At 42.9% G+C, this 18,281-nt stretch overlaps 3 protein-coding genes across 3 annotated transcripts; 1 reads left to right on the top strand and 2 right to left on the bottom strand.

Moving 5' to 3' along the window:
• Nucleotides 1-15,905: 15,905 nt before the first annotated feature.
• LOC147465214 (dolichyl-diphosphooligosaccharide--protein glycosyltransferase subunit 1A-like) lies at nucleotides 15,906-16,205 on the bottom strand. Its single transcript, XM_086518885.1, has one exon. It carries the CDS (start codon nucleotides 16,203-16,205, stop codon nucleotides 15,906-15,908), a length of 300 nt encoding a protein of 99 aa, XP_086375011.1.
• Nucleotides 16,206-16,271: 66 nt separating this feature from the next.
• LOC147465213 (dolichyl-diphosphooligosaccharide--protein glycosyltransferase subunit 1B-like) lies at nucleotides 16,272-16,753 on the bottom strand. The gene is made up of 2 exons (XM_086484001.1): nucleotides 16,733-16,753; nucleotides 16,272-16,661 (listed from the first exon to the last, which is right to left on the bottom strand). The coding sequence occupies exons 1-2, from the start codon at nucleotides 16,751-16,753 to the stop codon at nucleotides 16,272-16,274; spliced, it is 411 nt and encodes a 136-aa protein (XP_086340127.1).
• Nucleotides 16,754-16,866: 113 nt separating this feature from the next.
• LOC147465212 (uncharacterized) lies at nucleotides 16,867-17,750 on the top strand. The gene is made up of 2 exons (XM_086483966.1): nucleotides 16,867-16,870; nucleotides 16,975-17,750. The coding sequence occupies exons 1-2, from the start codon at nucleotides 16,867-16,869 to the stop codon at nucleotides 17,748-17,750; spliced, it is 780 nt and encodes a 259-aa protein (XP_086340092.1).
• Nucleotides 17,751-18,281: the final 531 nt, after the last annotated feature.

The following is an 18,281-nucleotide window of genomic DNA, read 5'->3' as shown; positions in this document are numbered from 1 at the left end:
CCATAACAACTTGGAACAATTGGTTTCAAAAGGTGACGACCTCGTTCCAAAAGGTATGATCTACCCAAGGAAGGGGGGAGTGTTTGCTAACATCAATCATTCACTCACTCCCCTCTCAACCTTCCTCCCTGACCTCTCAATTCCAATCTTAGGGAATGTATATATATAGCCTTATACTCACAAAAAACAAAAATAGTAAAGAGCAAGAGCGACTAGCAACGAGAGAGCACCCTATCAGATCTTACATATAAGTCCAAATTCACCGTGTCAATTCAAGCAACACACAAAAACAACTCTTATGTTTTAAAGGCCTAACCAAATCTATCTGTATTGTCAGAAATGGCTACTTCACCAGAGGCATGCACTTCTATTTTTGATGAAAGGTACCCTTTGTCTTTTCCTCAAGTGTTCTACGTATGCTACCCTATACTTTCTTGCGAATGGGATTTGATAGAGAGCCTTGCATGTGAGAGAAATTTTGAGGAGTTAGAATGGTTGATACGTCTATGGCTAACTAGTGATCCCTACCCAGTAGAGAATGTGTCTCCAGTGGCACATGCTTATTCTTTTGCACAAGATGAGTATCCATGCATCGCGAGGTTCTTGATTAGCATGCTTGCACAAGAGGATGATGAAGAGGAACTAATAGAGACCGAGGAAGACTATGGCCTCACGGACAACGATTTTATTTATCTAGATGATGAGGATAGAGGCCTAGCCTTAGGGTGGCCACCCAGTTTATATAATATCCTCTTTCCTTGATTCTAAAAGGGGTGACAGATAGGTAGGTTAGGGGTCTAGATTGTGTTTTGAGTTTGTTTTTTAGGAGTTTTAATTTTTCACACTGACATGCCTCCTAGAGGTATAGTGCCTGTAACATTTAATGGCCTAAAATCTTATTTGTAGCGGAAATTAGCATGAACATAGTGGGCATTTCATTAGAATAGATTCCTAAAGAGAAATTACAAGAGTGCTTGGGTGGAGAGAGCAACAAAAAGCATAACACCTAGTTAGATAGCATCGACAATACTTTCAAAAGAGAGAGCAATTAAGCTATTGACAACAGTTGAGGACCGGATTTGCATGGAGCCGGTCCCCCCTCCAAAAGGCTTTGTATTATGGTTTCTCCCATCAAGAGAGACATTGTACAATACAATTCTTTGTGTTCCTTCAAGACTAGCTAGTGCAATGAAGATGGAAACTTCATACACCAAGCAAAACACTTAATCAAACACAACTTGAATTATCCCCGTTCTCAGACCCAAGACCTCACACACCTTCGAAGATGGTGAGAGCTAGCAGGGTATGAGAGTAGATTGAGAGGAAAAAGAAGTATCTTACGAGAAAGAAGTACATCTCCTCACATAATCACTCATATTAGCATAGCTTAGCTTAGTAATTAGCTTGGTAGAGAAGATGAGCATGCATTGAAGCTTGGCTCTTGGTTGGATTTGCATCCACATGCCAAGAGAGTGTTGATGTAGGCTTCTATCTCACAAGCTTGGAGTAGGTGATGAGCTCTCCATTAAAGCTTGGGAGGAGATAGAGTATTTTTCCCTTCACACATGGTCAAGTGTGAGAGTGTGTGTGTCAATGCCAAGCAAAAATCAGCCCCCTCTCTCTCTTGGGCGAGCCCTAGCTGCTAAGTTAGGCTGGCTTTTGCCTCATTGGACCTCCCCAGGTCAAGCCAATAGGGATTAAGCAGCATAAGTGATAGCCTTCTGACATGTGTCCCCCTTTCCCCTTTTGTGAGAGCTTTAGATAATTAAATAATTAAACTAAACTCTCATTGGACCCCTTTGCCTCCTGGCCAATAGGAATCAGGCAAGCCATGGGGCTCCTGAATGCTCATTGGACCCCTTGGGAGACTGCCCAATAGTCTTCTAGGACACTTAATTCTTATTGGTTTCTTTTATTAAATGTTTTTAAATTAATTAAACTAGATTTACTCTAGCCTAATTCTCATTGGTCCACTTCAAGGGTCTTCCAATAGGAATTGGGCACACCTTGTGGGCATCTGGCCTAGGGAGCTGACATGTGTCCCTCATTCCCTTTGTGTAAAGGGAGCCTGTGTGTGTGTGTGTGTGTGGCTTTCTCTCTCATCCCCTAGCTTTGGGGCTCGCCCCCTCCCATGTAGGGATGTAGAAAGACTTTTTGGGGCACACACTAAGCATCCAATTTTCCCTAAGGTTGACCTTTGGACACAACCTTTGAATTTTGGAACCTTAGCATTTTGGAAGTCTTAATGGGCTGAACCTTAGGGTCTTTTTAGCCCATTGTTTCACATGGCTCTTTTGCAGATGGCCCCCCCTTTGGATCCCTATTTTCCCTCCTTTGGATCCCTACTGTGGCCGGTCTGCTAACTTAACCAATATTCTAGCTTTTTCTCCCTTGGCACTTCCCCACATTAAATGATCAGTTTAATATGAGAAAATCATTTAGGAGAATTAGATATTGATTATTATGACATTACCTCTCTCTTGAAATCATAGTCGTCCTCGACTATGGTGTAGAGAAGATAAAGCATATGCATGAGTCCTTTTCTTAGCGGGTAGAGGATCCCTATGTTACCCTACGACATCATTCCATAATGGATGACTAGTCCATTTGGCGCTTGAGAGCCTGAGGCTGCCGCAAGCATGTCTGCACATTAGTCCTATCAGTCTTCCATAGTAGAGTGACAAGCTCTACTTGGTGTTCGGGAGACGTCGTCTCCGCAAACTTGATCTAAGCATGCATACTACTTCATTTTTGTGCACAAATAAAGAAAAAGAGAGTCTTATAAGACAAAAATTTTTGTTCATTTTTAACATTTTGTACATTTGCTTACTCTTGGGAAGCATTGTAAGCATTGACAAGGTTTAGGTTATCCTTTAATTGTATGCCTTGCATCCATCTAGCATCTTCAAAAGGATAATTCTTAAATTTAATAAGATATCGTCGGATAGTCTTACCGCCTCTTAATACCTTGTCTTCATGTCGGAGAATGGACTCGGGCTGCAGCACCTCCTCGTGGTCCTCGATCTCCGGTGGGTCTTCAATAGTTGGTTCTTGAGGTGGCTCTCCTTTGTAAGGCTTTAAGAGGCTCACATGAAAAGCATTGTGTATGAGCCAATGATTGGGCAACTTAAGTTGATAGGCCATCTCATTGATTGGCCTAAGAATCTGGAAGGGACCATAGTACCTTTTTGCTAGTTTAGCATAGTACTTTTGGTGGCCCGTAGGATTCTTGCCCGTCGTGTGCCTTAATCGAGCCTTGGGAAACTTTAACAAGACCCAATCGTTTTCTTTAAAGGCTTGGGCTCTTCTGTGCTTGTCAGCAGCAGCCTTTTGCCTTTGCTGTGAGATAGAGATAGCATCCTTAATCTTTTGGAAAGATTCTTGTAGGTCTCGGCTATACTCATCTGCAGCGAAGATCTTCCCATGTACCTTAAGTAGCAAGGGACTTTTTGATCTTCCCTCAATTACCTCGAAAGGTGCTTTTCCTGTAGAAGTATGTACAGTGTTATTGTAAGCATACTCTACTAAGGGTAAGTACTTCTCCCATTGGGATCTTTGATCTACTTCCGTTACATAGGCTTTTAGTAGATCGAGAATAGTTAGGTTAGCTATTTCACTTTGGCCATCAATTTGTGGATGATAGGCCGAAGAGAAGTTTAGCCTTGTTCCTAAATTCTCAAAGAGACCCTTCCAGAAATTACTGGTCATTCTAGGATCTCTATCCGACACTATGGACATTGGCAAGCCATGGTACTTGAAAATTTGTGAAATGAAGAGGGTTGCCATTTGATGGGCTTTGATAGTCTTTTTGACAGGTATAAAATGAGCTTGTTTACTGAACCTGTCTACTATCGTCCATATTCCCGTATTCCCATGGATAGACTTAGGCAATCCAAAGATAAAATCCATGGATATGCTCTCCCATGGTGAATTAGGGATTGGCAAGGGTTGAAGCAATCCAAGTTGCTTCCCTCTATCAAATTTTGTCTTTTGACATACCACACATTTGGAAACATACTCATGTATGTTCACTTTCATGGTAGGCCAATAGAAATATGTTTCAATTCCCTTTAGGGTAGACTGAATCCCTCTATGCCCCGCATATGGGGGAGCATGAGATTCATACATTACTTTCTCACGTAGTGAGTTAGTAACGCATAGTCTATTGCCATAGAGAAGATAACCATCTTGTAAAGTAAATGGTTCTTCTTTCTTCCCTAATGCAAGGGCTGAAATCACATCTCTAAAATCGGGATCAATAGCATACTCATCTATCATTGAAGATAGATCATTGTGAGTTGCTATGGAAACCGCATTCACTCTCGGTCGTCTTGAGAGTGCATCGGCTACTTGATTATGCTTGCCAGCAATGTGAGCAATATGAAAATGAAATTGCGAAAGGAAATTTGCCCACCTCATTTGTTTGTCGGAGAGCTTGGTCTGCGTCATGAAGTACTTAAGACTTTGGTGATCCGTTCGCAAAATGAAAGGAGTCCCCAATAAATAGTGCTTCCATGAGTCTAAGGCATGTAGAACTGCAAGGAGTTCTTTTTCGTATATGCCTAGAGCTTGCTCAACAGGGTCGAGCCTTCGACTCTCATAGCCTATGGCGTGCCCTTCTTGGAGCAAAACAGCCCCAAGGCAATCACCACAAGCATCACATTGGACCTCAAATGGTTTTGAGAGATCCGGTAGTGTAAGCACAGGTTGAGAGATAAGCTTTTCTTTAAGCTTTTCGAAAGCATTGTTCTCCTTAGCAGACCACGTATACCTAACATTTTTCTTTGTTAGGTCATGTAATGGTCCCGCAATTTGTGAGAACTTTTCTATGAAGCGTCTATAGTATGCACACATACCTATAAAGCTTCTTAGTTCATGAAGATTCCTTGGTTTAGGCCATCCTTTTATTACCTCTAACTTGGATGGATCCATTTGGATTCCATCTTGAGAGATAATGTGACCTAAATATTGAATCTCTTGCAAGAAAAATTCACTTTTCTTTCGATTAACATAAAGTTTATTCTCTCTTAAAACTTGAAATATTACCTGGAGGTGTTGCTTGTGTTCCTCTAATGAATTAGAGTAGATGATAATATCATCAAAGAACACTCCAGTGAAGGTTCGATGAGGTCTGAACAGCTTCTCCATCAAGCGGTTAAATGTGGCTGGTGCATTAGTCAAGCCAAAAGGCATGACAATGTATTCGTAAAGACCAAATGTAGTACGAAATGCGGTCTTTACAATGTCTTGATCAACTATCCTTATTTGATGATAGCCACTTTTTAGGTCAATCCTACTGAAGTAGGTCGATCCTTGTAGCTTATCAAATAGGTCTTCTACCCGTGGAACGGGAAACCTATTCTTGATAGTGATCCTATTTAGTGCTCTATAGTCGACACACATACGATATGTGCCGTCTTTCTTTTGCACTAATAGCACAGGTGAGCAAAATGGAGATGAGCTAGGCCTAACCATGCCCTTCTCAATTAACTCATGCACTTGCCGCATAATCTCCTCTTGTTGAGCTTGAGAAACTCTATAAGGAGGTTTGTTAGGCGGTGAACTTCCTGGAAGAAGTTCAATTGCATGGTCGTCATTACCTCGTTTAGGAGGTAGCTCAGAAGGGATGTCGTCAATAAAGACATCTTGAAACCCCTTGAGAAAATTGGATAACTCTAATTCCTTTTGGTTGCTTTTATTTTCTTTTGCTAAAGCATTAGGTTCATTTTGAGAATCTTTAACAAAAATCATGTACACGGAAATAGAGCTCTTTATTGACTTGTTGAAAGCTGGTGTATGTACAATGGGGATGGTGTTACCCATCTCCCTAGCATCTATATACATGTCCTTTTCCCTGAACTTAAAGGAGATTCTCCTTTCAGGAAATTTAACATGGGCAGCCAGACGGTCAAACCATGGTGCCCCTAGGATTACATCCTCATGCTTGAGAGGAGAGATAAAGAAATCCTCTTTGTCCACATAGCCTTGGACATGAAGCCTCAATTTCCCGATTAAGGGAGTGACTGAAGCTTCTTGCCCCTTGAAGGCACTGTCTGCGGGTAGGATATCTCCCATCTCGTAGGATTGTATGCCTAGCTTGGTGGCTAACTCCATAGATATGAAATTGTGAGTAGAACCAGGGTCAAAGAGAATAAAAGCATCATGTTCTCTTACCTTTCCCCAAGCATGGCATAGAGGAGATCCTTTGTGGTGAGTTTGGTGAATCTCCTCCTCTTGGATTTCAACCAAAGAAGCTCTAGGAGGATCTTGGCGGTTGTTCTTTTGGGGACAAGCGCGGTACGCATGCCCTTGTTCGCCGCACTTGAAACACCGGTTATCTTTACGATAACGCTCAAGCTCTTCAGGAGAGAGTTTATTCTTTCCTTTGTAAACTCCCTTCTCTTTAGCTTTGTTGGAATTGCCCTTAGGAGACTTTTGGACATTGTCCTTCCCCTTAGGCTCATTGGAACCTTTGTTTTCCGGGGGCTTATTATTTCTTTTACCCCCCGTTTGGAAATTGATTCGCGAGGCCACCATAGTATGGTGTATTACCGCCGATATGGTACGTGGCCTTTGGGAGTTGACATACTCCGCCATTTCTTCGGTTAAGCCCGCACAAAATTGTTGCTTTTGCTCTCCAAAATCCAACTTTTTGAAGACAGTGGCTTTGAGTTGTAGGTCCCAAAACTTGTCTACATATTTGTGGATGGATTCATTGGGAGAGAGCTTTAAGCTTCGCCATTCGGTGAGTACTTTGTCTTTGGCATCGGTGGCCAAAAACTGCTTCATAATGGAAGCTCTTAAAGCCTTCCATGTTCGTGGAGCTTCACCGTTGGCTCGTAGGCTAGACCACCATTGTCTGGCGGACTTTTGAAAGTGCATAGCTACATGGCGTAGCTTAGAGGACTCCGTGAAGCCCTCATCTCCAAACGCCGCATCGAATTGCTGGATAAAGGCCAAAACTTTGTCGTAGCACCGAAGGTGCCATCATAGGTAAGGAAAGAGATGCTCTTCCCTCCCTCTTTGAATTTCTTCAGCTTGGACGACCTCTTCCATGCGGCATAGGATTTCCTATGGCCTCTTCTTTTTGATGGTTCAAAAGTTGCACCATCACTTTCTTCAAAAGATGAAGAATTTGAAGAAGGTGGAGAAGAGGGTGACCTCTTTCTCGCCTTTTTCTTGTCTTGATCTTTGTCGTCTTCACCATAGCTTTCATAAGAGGAAGAGGATGAAGAAGATGGAGAAGAGGGTGTCCTCTTTCTCGCCTTTTTCTTCTCTTGCTTTTTATCATCCCTCTTTGAATTATGGCGTGGAGAAGAGTGTGATGGTCTTCTCCGCTTTGGTGGTGATGGAGAGCGTTTAGCCCGCCGTCTTCGTGGAGCCATCTCCGCCGAGGTGGCGGGAGACTCGCTTCTTTCTCGTTCCTTCGGTGGAGGCTCTTGAGTTCTCCTTTGGGAAGGAGATGCATCATCAAGAAGTAAGTTCTTGAGCCCTTCATATGGATTCTCTTCTTCTTCCCGAATCGGAGAGAGACCTCTTTTGGTAGTCTCACAAGGAGGCTTCCTAGGTGTTCTCTCGTCATGGTGATGAGCTTGGAGAATCCCGTGAGCACGGAGCTGCCGTTGCACTTCACTTTGGAGAGATGGATTGCCCATGGCTTGTTGAAGCCTAGAAACAAGATAATTAACAAGCATTGAAGCATCATTAGTAGCTTGCTCATGAGCAAAATCAAAGTTATCAACATTAATTTCACTCTCTTTAATATTGTCAGCCATTCTAACAACTTTTAGGTGTAAACTTTTTAGGTGTACTTTGGCACTTCAAGCCCTAGTTGCTACTCCTCTTTACCCCTTTAGAAAAAGCACTCAAGCTACTGTACCCGCGGCTCGAATACCATTAATTGCAAGGAATAGAAGAGAGGGTCTTTCGACACCAAAACAGCACCGGCTCCTGTCAAGCTTCTAATAGCTCAATAGTGGTTAAGCCGTAGGCAAGCCCCGTAGGACTCCACTATTAAGACCATAGCTCTCGACGGTGATGCCCCGTTAACTGCACAAAGGCAGGCGCACTGAAAGGCTGAAAAATCCCTATTCTACTTACTCACAGGCAATTAATAATACCAACCATTTGTAGCTAGCTTGAGGACCTCCCTTCTTGAGCAAGAAAAAAGAAACCTTGAGCTCTGATACCAATGTAACATTTAATGGCCTAAAATCTTATTTGTAGCGGAAATTAGCATGAACATAGTGGGCATTTCATTAGAATAGATTCCTAAAGAGAAATTACAAGAGTGCTTGGGTGGAGAGAGCAACAAAAAGCATAACACCTAGTTAGATAGCATCGACAATACTTTCAAAAGAGAGAGCAATTAAGCTATTGACAACAGTTGAGGACCGGATTTGCATGGAGCCGGTCCCCCCTCCAAAAGGCTTTGTATTATGGTTTCTCCCATCAAGAGAGACATTGTACAATACAATTCTTTGTGTTCCTTCAAGACTAGCTAGTGCAATGAAGATGGAAACTTCATACACCAAGCAAAACACTTAATCAAACACAACTTGAATTATCCCCGTTCTCAGACCCAAGACCTCACACACCTTCGAAGGTGGTGAGAGCTAGCAGGGTATGAGAGTAGATTGAGAGGAAAAAGAAGTATCTTACGAGAAAGAAGTACATCTCCTCACATAATCACTCATATTAGCATAGCTTAGCTTAGTAATTAGCTTGGTAGAGAAGATGAGCATGCATTGAAGCTTGGCTCTTGGTTGGATTTGCATCCACATGCCAAGAGAGTGTTGATGTAGGCTTCTATCTCACAAGCTTGGAGTAGGTGATGAGCTCTCCATTAAAGCTTGGGAGGAGATAGAGTATTTTTCCCTTCACACATGGTCAAGTGTGAGAGTGTGTGTGTCAATGCCAAGCAAAAATCAGCCCCCTCTCTCTCTTGGGCGAGCCCTAGCTGCTAAGTTAGGCTGGCTTTTGCCTCATTGGACCTCCCCAGGTCAAGCCAATAGGGATTAAGCAGCATAAGTGATAGCCTTCTGACATGTGTCCCCCTTTCCCCTTTTGTGAGAGCTTTAGATAATTAAATAATTAAACTAAACTCTCATTGGACCCCTTTGCCTCCTGGCCAATAGGAATCAGGCAAGCCATGGGGCTCCTGAATGCTCATTGGACCCCTTGGGAGACTGCCCAATAGTCTTCTAGGACACTTAATTCTTATTGGTTTCTTTTATTAAATGTTTTTAAATTAATTAAACTAGATTTACTCTAGCCTAATTCTCATTGGTCCACTTCAAGGGTCTTCCAATAGGAATTGGGCACACCTTGTGGGCATCTGGCCTAGGGAGCTGACATGTGTCCCTCATTCCCTTTGTGTAAAGGGAGCCTGTGTGTGTGTGTGTGTGTGGCTTTCTCTCTCATCCCCTAGCTTTGGGGCTCGCCCCCTCCCATGTAGGGATGTAGAAAGACTTTTTGGGGCACACACTAAGCATCCAATTTTCCCTAAGGTTGACCTTTGGACACAACCTTTGAATTTTGGAACCTTAGCATTTTGGAAGTCTTAATGGGCTGAACCTTAGGGTCTTTTTAGCCCATTGTTTCACATGGCTCTTTTGCAGATGGCCCCCCCCTTTGGATCCCTATTTTCCCTCCTTTGGATCCCTACTGTGGCCGGTCTGCTAACTTAACCAATATTCTAGCTTTTTCTCCCTTGGCACTTCCCCACATTAAATGATCAGTTTAATATGAGAAAATCATTTAGGAGAATTAGATATTGATTATTATGGCAGTGCCTGTTTTTTGATGTGTTAGGTAGGACTTATATGGATCTCCATCCACATGGCTGAGGACATCTGCTTCAACGAAATGAGCCACTCCATACCTCCAGGTGTACTACTTTCCATGATTCATGTTGTAGTTGATTGAACTCCAGTTTAATCTTATGGATGAGCCTGGAGATTAGGAGACCGTGACTTTAGGTTAACTCATTTACTTGACCACTAGGCCTAGCTAATAAAATTATCCGAGTATTTGAGACCTTAGGAATGTTTTAGGCAGAGAAAGCTTGCTCACTTAAACAACAAAAAACACTAGTGCGAATACCAAGGAAATGGAAGCAAAAAAAAAAAAACATAAGTGCCACAAATGAAAAATCTTACGCTGGAAGAGAAATCCTGGCTTGAATTGGTACTTCACTCACATGTATTGTTCATGGTACTAGAGCCCTAGAGGTTCCCAGTGTGGGCGCTTTTCCTTGAGAAGCAAAAAACCCCGGACATACAAAATAAGCACACACGTCACATGATTGTGACCCAAAGTAAAAAAGTATTAAAAAATAAAAAAATAAAAAAAATAAAGAAAAATTAAAAGACTTCCATTGAGCTTACAGTTAACATTTCAAGCTTTTGTTTGCAGTTGTGAGAGCGAGTTGACTAATCAAAGCTGAAAAGCATAATTAGGGAATCTTGCATTTAGATAATCTTCTTAGCTTAGCTAGTACTAGAGTAGTTGTTTTAACCTTAGTCATAGCTAACTAACTGATAGACTCACCCATAAGCTCAAAACTCTTGATTAATTAATTTACTCAAAGTGCAGTCTAACATTTCATAAATCTTGCATTTACTCATTTCCACATGTACTTTACATTCCCCTCATGATTTATGGCAATATAATTCCGCTTGCTAAAACAGTGACTTTGCCTTGCAGATTCAAATCTAGATGCTCTACAACATGGACATACCAAGCTTCAACTCAATAGCTTCCGAGGACGGAATCTACATCAGGAAGGGGGGCAATGTTAACCCTCGTGGCTCACGGACACCCTATCGCCTACGACGGACACCGTAACCGTATTATTTATTTAAGTAGAGTCAGGCACCGGGCTTGTCGGTCCAATAGGGAAAGGTAGAGTGATCGCCGATGAGAGGCGCACTCTAACACGAACATGCTAGGGTTAGTTGGCTAAGCATGGGCGCCCAAGTGTGAATGGGGTGAGCTCACATAAAAGCCAATTAAACCTAAAATTGAGTCATTCTCTCATTGTGCAATAGAAGCTGCTCTTGCTCCATCTCCACCTTCTCCTTGTGTGTGTGTGTGTGTGTGTGTGTGTGTGTGTGTGTGTGTGTGTGTGTGTGTGAGAGAGAGAGAGAGAGAGAGAGTGAGAGTGTGTGTGCGATCGAGCGTTGCGGCGGCACGACAGCGGCGAGGCGGTTGAGCGCGGCGTAGCGGCGTCTCCCTCTTCTTCGCGGCGCGGGAATCCTTCATTCGCAACTACGCAGGAAGGTGAGTGACACACCGTTCTTCCTTGTGAGCTTGTCTGTTGTATGACTGTGTGCTAGGAGCCTTTGTGGCTCGCACAGGGGGCGTAGCAAGTCCCTAGCCTTGACAATTGGCCATATTGTCTATTAATTTTTTTGCTATCCCACCCAGATGTTGAATGGATAACAGGTGTTCATTGCTGGAGGCTAATAGGTGCTAACATATATTGGTATGCCTGTCTCTAGAAATGCTATTACTCCGCAGTCCTTACTCTTCGGCTTCTGCAACATCAAAGCTCTTTGTGTGGGAAAAATAATTAGCTTCCACTTCTGCTCTTTGACTATTCTTTTGATCCTGGCCGGCAGCGTAGGCACCTGCATGATTGACTACTTGATTTCCACTGCAATGTTGTTGCATCTCCTTGGAGCTACACATTAACCAACTCCCACGGACACCATATTCTGCTTTGAATTGGTCATGAGAGATGTTTATGTCTGTTTGCAGATTGTTCTGAATTACTTGCCTCATCAAATTTTCAGATAGGCTATCAACAGAGTTGGACGAGGAGTGCGATTGTAGTCAACAACTCATCAGACCATGACTTGCACTAGTGGCAATATTCCTCAATGCCTTTCCCTCTCCATTGAGCTATCTGCCACTAATCCTCCCACACTCTCTGCTAAAAGTGACACTCTTTGCTAAAAGCGCAAGGAGCTAGCACTGAGGCCGCTAGCTTAATTACTTGAGGATAACCATCATAAGCGTAGGTATGATCAATCCTACTAAGATTTTCTGCCCTCATGTCCACTTTGATGTTTATTCTTTCCATTACTTCTGCTCTTCCGTCTGCATTGCCAACACCTTGATAGCATCTGCAGAAAGTGTGTTGAACGGGGCTGAGAAGGCAATGAGTTTTGGTGGTTCGACTCTAGATTAGACCAACTCATCATCAATTGAAATCTGATTATCTTTTGTTTCAGTAGCACTAGAACATACCTCTTCCATTGATTGATCGCATGAAATATCTGATCTTTGAGAATGCTCATCAGGTCGGCAAGCATCCGAAGTACCTCCAGCTTGATGATCTACAAAATATAACCAGGGTTTGAAAGGTCTCTAGTACTCCATTCCGGTTCTGCCCGGCTTGCTGTTGCACAGGCAAACTGCACCAAAAAGAATTGGTGTGAATCTTGAGAATTAGGCATGGGTACCTGCTGCATATCTCTCTCAAACTTGCTGCTTCTGGGGAACCTGCGAACTGTCTGTGTGGAGAAGTTCAAAGTGTTTTTGAGCTCTATCTACGAACTGTTGTACTCGTTTCACGGTGGCATTTTTACTTTAGTCGGTCATTAGTGAGCTTTTTGCTAGCGTGGAAAACTGCCAGTGAGAATCTGCCACTTGGAGGCTTGTGTGGGGGAAAAGAGCCTTTGGCTCACCAAGTAATGAGGAAGAAAGCTATGGCGTTTTGAGCTCTCATCCCCTCTTTTCGAGCCTATTTTCACGTGGACACACTCTCATTCAGGCTCTCTCTCGCCCTCTTGCCTGCTTGTTTTCCACTTTGAGACACTTTGCATTCGTCTCTCTCTCTCTGATCTCTCTCAAGAAGCATTGATGCTTGCCGTCGTGTCTGTGCTCTGTAGCATTGACGCTGCCACACCCTCTTAATGATGACAACTTCGGCTGGTATCATCACCTGCTAAAGCTACGAACTGTAGTGGTTGTAGTGCTGATGTTGGATGAAGTCAACAGGAGGGAAAACTCAGTTGATTAGATGCAGGCGAGCACGGTAGCAACCTACCAACACCACCAGTAGCCCCCTTCACCACTGCAATCGTCTGCCACGTCCAACTAACGCCTTGCATTGTTTGCTGCCGTTGTGCAGTACCATTGTAGACATTGTTGCGGACCCGCCAACACCACCACCACCGCCTTGGTTACTCTTATCAAACGCCCCCTGCTCCGCCACTCCCTTCGGCTGCCGCTCATCTCTACAGAAAACCAGACAACCTAAAGAAAAAAAAAAGCTTTTCATGACGCTGCTTTTGTTTGCATGCTATTTTTGCACGCGATGTGTCGCTTCTTTTTTTAATTCAGTGAATTATGCATGCACCATGTGGTGTCATGTGCTCTCAAAGATGGAAAAAAGGGCCTTTGGCCACAGAGTCCGAGGGTAAGAGAAAATAAGAACCTCTAGAAGACAAAAACTTGGGGGGCAAGGAGAGAGAGAGAGAGAGAGAGAGAGGTATATTTTTTATTATCGTCCTGGATGGAGAAATATGAGCCTGTAGGACCAAAGGTACACGCGATTTTTTATTATCGTTTTGGGTGGTAAATATGATGTATGGGACCAAAAGATACATGTGATGAACTATATGGATAAGTGACTCTCAATGCTCAAGGATTATGTGACGAGACACAGTGGAGAGTCCACGCTATGGTTGGAGCGGAATGTATGAAGGTATACGTCATGGCTGAAATTTGAGGAGCAGTTTCAAAATTCGAAGGTGAATTCTTTCCAATCTAATTCATCACAAATATGAATGTGTTCGTGATGCTCAATAAAAAGTCTACCAAATATTACAAACCATCAAGTTTGCAATTTTGGACGACAGTATTGGTCATTGAATTTTGGATTATATGCCTTCAATTGCATAAGAGCTTCTATACCACTCTTGAACTTGTGAGGAGCTTCTCCAAGATCGTGTGCATCCCAACCTCTTTTTACGACATTCTAGGCATTCTATTTCACAATGTCCCAACAAAACTAACTCTTCAAGACTGCATTGCAGACCCAAATCAAAGTGAAACAATCAACATCGACAATTCCTATTGATCCTATCTTGGCTCTTAAGGTGTTTCCACGGATGCATTAAGACCCATATTGAAATCTTAGCAAGCTCTTTGAAATCAAAAGGCAGCTGTCGATATTTGGTAATCACAAGGTACCTCATAGCGATCCATAGTTACATGCATACGTCCCCTTCCAGATACCAGCGAGGCATCCTCTCCTTGTTGCGTAACTCTTCTAAATATTTCTCGAGCAAAATATTGGAAACTATATATGCCATTTCAAAATTTCTCAAATAAAAAAATTTATGAAAGGATGACACAGAGAGAGAGAGAGAGAGAGAGAGAGAGAGAGAGAGAGAGGCAAAATTTATGAAAGGATGACACAGAGAGAGAGAGAGAGAGAGAGAGAGGCCACCGATTGCCGTGGTTCAAAGATGTACCTCGAAAGAATGAGATACCGATCGTAGTGCTTCAGAGGGGTACCTTGCAGAAAACCACGAGGAAGGTTAGGGGTTTGTCAAGCTCAATGTTCGTAATCATACAAGATGTCAATGTTATTAATTGTTTGTTGTTTCAATTTTCATGTTTTAAGAAAAAACAAAACATGCAAGTTTCCTTGCACGGAGGAGTTTGCACAGGCCTCCCCAATTTTTATAATACGAGGGAACGTGCCATTCCCACGACAGCGTGCAATTCTCAGTGTGTTCATCTGTCAAAAATGTCAAAAATCACAGAATGATAATGCTTACTCACCGCGCGATTGAATGTCTGTCGTCGATGCACCTTGCATCAACGATGCTGGGCGTTTCCTGCTCTTAACCCGCTGCAAGAGACGACAATGGAGGATGAAGGAGATAAGCTTGTGACTATTTGGGTGGAGGAACTTTAGGAAAAAGTGGGAATTTTTATATTTCAGCTTCAGTCAATTCAAAGCCTATCAAAATTCACTAGTTTCTTCATACTTCCAAATATGGTGGAAGCAAGAACGATGGTGCTCACCTGTGAAAGGCACTTTGCATCTGATGAAAACAGCCAAGCACTTCCTGGCCCTGATCTTGTTGGACATTTCCTATAATCAATGCATTCCAAGAGACTGCATCCCGGACATAAAGCTCGTCAAGAACTTGTTGTGCTTCAGAAAGTACACTACACTTGGTATACATGTCAACCAAAGCATTACCAAGCATGACATTTTTGTTGAACAGTCCCCGACTAACAAGCTCATCAAGAATGTGTTTTCCTGTGTGGGCGTCTTTCAAAGTGCCACATGCCTTCAAAATGCAAGCATAGGTGACTGCATCTGGAGAGAAGCCCTCACTTCGCATCCGTTGGAAACATCCCAATGCTTCTTGGCCTTGCTCCTGTTGGGCATAACTTGCAATCAATGCATTCCAAGAGACCGCATCTCGATCAGGAAGCTCGTCAAGGACTTGTTGAGCTTTCAAAAGTACACCACACTTGGCATACATGTCAACCAAATCATTGCCAAGCATGACAATTCTTTACAACATCCCCTGATTGACAATCTCATCGTGAATTTGTTTGCCCATACAATGTCTCACATAATACCACATGCCTTTAAAATGCAAGCATAGCTGACTGCATCTGGAAAGAAACCCTCACTTCACATACAATGGAAACAATTCAAAGCTTCCTGGCCCTGGCCTTGTTGGGCATATATTGCAATTAATGCCGTCCAAGAGATGACATCTCGGTTGGGAAGCTCGTCCAGAACTTATTGTGCTTTCCAAAATACACCACAATTAGCATACATGTATACCAACGCATTGCCAAGAACGACATTCTTCTCCAACAACCTCTGACTAGCAATCTCGTCATGGATTTGTTAACCCAGTTCAACGTCTTGAATAATACCGCATGCCTTCAAGGCACAAAGCATAGGTGACCGCATCCGGAGAGAGGCCCTCACTTCGCAAGCGATGAAAAAAGCCCAGAGCTTCGTGACCCTGCCCATGTCGGGCATATCCTGCAATAAGTGCAGTCCGACTGACGACATCGATAAGCTCTTCACACTGAATGCGAGCCTGGTATGAGGCTGAGGATTTTGATATAGAAAAGTCTAGCTGAGCATACGCAACGCAGGCAATGAAAAAAAGAAAAAATCCAATAACGAGCATCAGTGGTTCAACCAGCATTGCAACTGGGTTGAACTTAAAGTATATCTCGAAGAAAACATTATGCTCCTGCACTACGTTCTTTTTTTACAAAACGACAACAGTTCTTCCAACACTGTCAAGATAGCTGTACTTGACCTCATTTGATTCCTCTACAGTAAATGGAACCCGAACATAAGGTTCTTTCGGCCCTTCTTGTAGCACCACCTTCACAACAAGTTTCTTTACAACAACATCTTGAATAGGGCATCCAAAAGGAAATCTCAGGTATCTTTGCCCATCAGCTGCCTGAAAAACAAAGTCCTGTAAAGGAACTCCATAACCAATAGTAAAAGTCACATGCCAGCCTCCCAACAAGGGGTACCTTGGCTCAAATAGAAGCTCTGTCTTGTCCTTGTCAAGACGCAAATGTGATGTTGAAACATTGCCAATCTCATCTCTGTAGTAGACAGAATGAGCTCGTGGAGGAAGGCGAGCCTGCAAGCCACGAAGGGGTGCCCTCCCACTTATTCTTGGTCTAGCCTGAAAGTCGAGCCTTGAAAAACCACCCTTATGCTTAGCTCCACCATGAGTAAGTTGATAGTTTTCAGTTACATAAATATTGCCCCAGGTAGAGATTTCTATCTCCGGCACCAACTCTTCCACAACAGCAAATGGCTAGTTGTTCTCATAATGTACAGTGATGGGTAGAGAAGAAAATGCTGGAATATTTTCATAAGGACCATATTTTATTTCAGCATCTGCTAGCTTTACTGGGTAGCTCTATTTTTCACTTTGCCTTCGTATGCAGAGACCCCAATAAAGGCCAAGTTACTTGCCAAACTTGAAGGTAAAGGAAAAAGCACCTCTGAAACAGAATCTGAGCAGAGTAGCAGGCTACTTTCCAACTCTGATACCAGTATCAGAGCTAAACTTGTGCAGTATTATCCTCCAAGCCCGCAGGAGGCAAGGGAGGCTCTGAGAAAGTTCATCAGTACCCACCCAGATATGCATCACTTGGATGTGGAGGAGTGTTTGTACCTTTGGGGTACACACCCAACGGAGTATCGGGATGATAAGCTCCGCAGCAAAGAAATGGAATTAACAAAGGAGTTCGCAAGCAAGCATGCCAGGTTTGAGAATCAAGGCAGGGATTTCAATGATGTTGGCTTTTGGTACACGCTTCTAGTTGCAGGGTCTGATGGTGTGACGTTGGTGAAGGACATCGCTCTCAGCATGAAGGGGTACTATGTCCCTGACGTAGACCGTGTACTCTCCGAACCTTGCATCATGCTGTATGAGGGCAAGGTGTACTTCAAATCTGGCCGCTGCCGGGAATACCATGCGGCTCGGGTGCTTTCAGCGTATGAAAGGGAGGTCATGAACAGCTGTGCAAAAATCAAACAACTCTCTGCAGCGTGGTCTTTGCCATTTACAGGTAAGTTGTCGAAAGAAAAAGAGAAGTTGGCGATGGCGAAGGAGAAGATTGCAAGAATTGAAGAGAGCATGTCGAACAAGTCTTATGAGGCTTATGGGCCTCATATGAGATATGAGATGAGCATGAAGCGGAAGAGCTGGTATAAGTAAGTTTTATAGAAGTAGGGATGTGAAAAACTCACTTAATTCTCTGTAACTTCTAACTTGTGTTAACTTGTGGTAGATTCTTTAGGTTTTTCCTTTTGCTATACATCTTCCCTTCAACAACTCAAAGGATTTTAATGGTACACTTCTTTTGGAGTTGCACAAAAAGAGTTGTAGATTTATGTAAGATGAAGGTCCACTCAAGGCCATGCTTTATGCTAACTAATTAGCCTAGGCTTGTTTATACGGACTACTTGGTGGAATAAGGGTGTACACATGTGATTCAAGCCATGGTGTTTTTGAAAGACCGGTAAAGAATTGTCCTTATAGGGGGGGGAATTAAGGCAAACTAAGCTAAAAGCAAATAATTTTCACTTAAGAAGTAAACACAAAATCAATACAATGTATCGATTTTTTGCTTAGTTTTGAAAGAAAGTAAACCTTAAGTGAGTATCAAATTTTCGCTTACTTTTGGTGGAAAGCGGACAATAAGGATTGCACGGATAGCTCTACCATTACTGCAATTAAGATTGTTAG

Source organism: Adiantum capillus-veneris, chromosome 1, assembly GCF_014529385.1.
Source record: "Adiantum capillus-veneris isolate H3 chromosome 1, ASM1452938v2, whole genome shotgun sequence".
NCBI classification, from domain to species: Eukaryota; Viridiplantae; Streptophyta; class Polypodiopsida; order Polypodiales; family Pteridaceae; genus Adiantum; species Adiantum capillus-veneris.
Note: the sequence above shows the minus strand (reverse complement) of the source record. Positions and strands in the feature narration are given on the sequence as shown.

Excerpts from the sequence above, each read along its gene's own strand:
- LOC147465214 (XM_086518885.1), bottom strand. The coding sequence starts at position 16,205 with ATGCTGGTTGAACCACTGATGCTCGTTATTGGATTTTTTCTTTTTTTC.
- LOC147465213 (XM_086484001.1), bottom strand. The coding sequence starts at position 16,753 with ATGGTGGAGCTAAGCATAAGG. Across the intron at positions 16,662-16,732 it reads TGGTGGAGCTAAGCATAAGG|GCTCGCCTTCCTCCACGAGC; the intron begins GTGGTTTTTCAA and ends CGTGGCTTGCAG.